Source organism: Garra rufa, chromosome 8 (genome assembly GCF_049309525.1).
Source record: "Garra rufa chromosome 8, GarRuf1.0, whole genome shotgun sequence".
NCBI lineage: Eukaryota > Metazoa > Chordata > Actinopteri > Cypriniformes > Cyprinidae > Garra > Garra rufa.
The window spans coordinates 39,845,831-39,849,212 of NC_133368.1; the positions used below are offsets into that span (position 1 = coordinate 39,845,831).

Sequence of the window (3,382 nt, forward strand, 5' to 3'; positions counted from 1 at the left end):
TTTGGTAAATGTCTTCAGTAACTTTTACTCCTGGCAAGTGAATGTCCTGTTTTCTCTGTTGTCCCTTGTCTGAGAGCTATTGCTCACATTGGTGGTACGGTGACACCAAAGCAAGAATTTTATGATCAGGACTTTTAGAAGATGCAGTTTAAATTTCAATGGTACATGTCAACCTTAAAATGGAGAGACAGACAATGTGTGTAATTGAAATTATAGTTATGGGAGACAAGGTTTGGAATTTTACAGAAAGCATTCATAAAAGGATCCAGGATAGTAATTTTGTCAAAAGATACCCTTGCCTGTTTGTTTTCTTTTTCTGTATGAAGGCATGTCATATAGAAAGCTGTCATATCACTTTCCCTTTTCTTGTAAACACAGCGTTCTTACAAAAAAAGGCCACCTACATATTACACCCAAATAAAAGGTCAATATAAAACTGTTAAAACCAAGCTCCCACCTGTTTCCGTTTGTGCTGACATATGTTGAAGCTTCCGTTTTAAAACTAGTCCTAAAATTATAGAAACCAAAAGTTATTTACATAGATCATCTGTGCCACCAACTGCAATTTAGGGTTTGTTCTAGATTTAAAGTTTAAGTGGTTTTCAATTGGCAGATATAAATGTCATGGGACAGACCCTTACATCCTGTCACTCAATATAGGAGTCACTGTAGATTAAGTTACATGCTTGAAACAGAAACGCAAAACATGTCTACAGTTTTAAACATGTGGCTGACTTTAATGGCATATCATTAATAAACAAGCAAACAAATTAAACAAACTTGATGATACCTTTTCCTCAAGTAGTGTTTTCATAATAAAGTCCATAATAGGAAGCATACTGATCAGCTGCCCTTTCTTCCACTGTTTGTACAGATTCAGCAGCTCACTTCTTGCGCATCCCTCTAGACAAATTGAGGACTAAATCAAAAGAAAGAAATTAACTATGCTATAGAACTACCCTGCATACAATATGGTCATGCAATTAAGCTTTTAATAATGAACACTGACCTTTGGAAGTGACTGCAAAATACGAATAAACCACTGGAAATCTTTCTGGGCTTCTGTTCGTTTCTGATCTTGATCTTTTCTGATGTTCAGACCTTCCAGACTTCTCCTGACTCTCTCAACACTGGACATCTGATGAGATACCATGATTTAAACAGTAATTACATTTTAAACAATGTTTTGTTGCAACTGCAATAGCATGTCAGCATGTCATATATCCCAAGAGATATGGTAGAGGGTGATTGCTTATTTATTCTTTCCAACGCATTAGGTTTGAATGCATTTCTGCTTATGGTTCTAATGAAAGCTATCTTTATACTGTTGATGTAAGCACATGAAAAAAAACACACTACCCTTTATGGAATTCACCTACAGCTTTATCAGAATCAGAATGAGCTTTATTGCTAGGTATGTTTACACATACTAGGAATTTGTTGTAGTGACAGAAGCTCCACAGTGCTACAGAATGACAGTGACATGACAACACAGATTATAAAAAGAACAATATACAAGTATACAAGACAGACAATGTGCAAAAATAGCAGTCTGAAATCAACATGACCCATCAACGTGACCTATAAATACCATGAACCATAAGCAGTAGATGGATAAACCAAAAAGACTGATTACAAAAAAACCCTAACTCCCTATCTTGTTTCCTTCTTCCTGGAATACACTGGCAAATAAAAGCACATCCACTTTTTGAAACTAATTTCTTCCTTAACATATGCACATCATGCAGTCTAGGTAGGGTTAAAATGATGAAGTGTTTCTTCCACTGATTTTTTTTTTTAGAATAGTTTCTTTAGAAGAGTTCTTTAGAAGCTAATCATTGTGTTAGCCACGCATGATTTAACATGTTGCATTTCAACATGTAGCATTTCATTTCCTGACCAAAGCTAATTTTACCTCTCATTTGGCACTTGGGAGTAATTAAATTTGGAAATTAGGTACAAACATATACATATATATATACACACACACACACACACACACACACACACATATACATATATATACACACATATACATACACATATATATATACACATATACATATATACACATACACATATACATATATATACACATACACATATATATACACACACATATACATACATATACACATATACATACATATATATATATATATATATATATATATATACACACACACACACACATATACATACATACATACATACATACATACATACATATACACATATATATATATATATATATATATATATATATATATATATATATTTTAAGTCCTTACCTTGCCTAGGTGGCTCCCATTTTTTGACCTCAAACACTTTAGCTCCTCAGACCATCTGACAATAAACATTTCACATTCATCCAAACTCAAGTCATCGACCACGTAAGCTTGGGACTGTCCCAAAACCTGAAATAGAACATAGAAAGAGTTACTCATACATTTTCCAGACAAGACTAATGATGATGTGTAATCTCTAACATACTTTAGGGATAACAAGACACATACAATCTCCTTGAAACAAATGTCTAAATCAAAGCTTACCAGCAGTAATAAGAGTAATGTACCTTTGTTGTGATTTTATCAAACTCTGTTGCCAAACTTCTTATGATGTGTTTTATGGTGTTTAAGGTGATGCTTTGTTTCTGTGTGGATGCGAAAACACACGTCATTAAGTGGTCATAAAAAGTCCCTCAAAACGAAACACTCATGTTAGAGACTGGACTTTATGATGAGTATATTAGAATAAGTATACTTTAATATTACATTTACCTTTGATCCTAATGTATGCATTATCATCTTGTTTACCTATATTAGGAAATTAGGAAATGACACAGTGTGACAGAAATATTCAGTAATGTAGAAAAAGCTTGTCGTGTAAATTAAGTTACTTACCAACGTAGAAGACAAATGTGGTTTTATGAATGGTTCAGATGTACAATCACATTCTATGTCACCAATCTTCCGATGAATATTAGTTTTACATGTAAACATGACATCTTGTCCTTTAAAAGAACACACATCATAACGCATAAATATCTGAAAACTGCATACTGCATGGACAACTAAAACCAACTGTATGACAAATCGCTTTAAATTTTTAAAATTAATATACATATCTCCATAACCATCTCGGCATCATCACGAGTAATAGTTCTTTGTATGTACGCTTTATTGATTTACCTTTTCCAGGCGAAGTTTGCAGGTTTCGAATGGACTTTGATGAAATCTTCATAGTTACTGATGTGACATTTGAACCGAAGCATCGGAGCTTGTGTCAAGAATAAATGGATGTGCCGGATGAAGCCATAGGCTTGTTTGAGCTGCGCCTCGAGAGTAGGCGGCTGCAGTGAAGGGGAGTATGGCGTTTAAAT

General features: G+C 34.0%; 1 protein-coding gene across 1 annotated transcript; it reads right to left on the reverse strand.

The window, feature by feature from the left end:
• Window positions 1-155: 155 nt before the first annotated feature.
• LOC141340177 (uncharacterized) lies at window positions 156-3,319 on the reverse strand. The gene is made up of 8 exons (XM_073845103.1): window positions 3,192-3,319; window positions 2,904-3,013; window positions 2,781-2,816; window positions 2,576-2,653; window positions 2,292-2,417; window positions 1,010-1,138; window positions 791-919; window positions 156-173 (listed from the first exon to the last, which is right to left on the reverse strand). Exons 1-8 carry the CDS (start codon window positions 3,241-3,243, stop codon window positions 156-158), a joined length of 678 nt encoding a protein of 225 aa, XP_073701204.1. The 5' UTR covers window positions 3,244-3,319.
• Window positions 3,320-3,382: the final 63 nt, after the last annotated feature.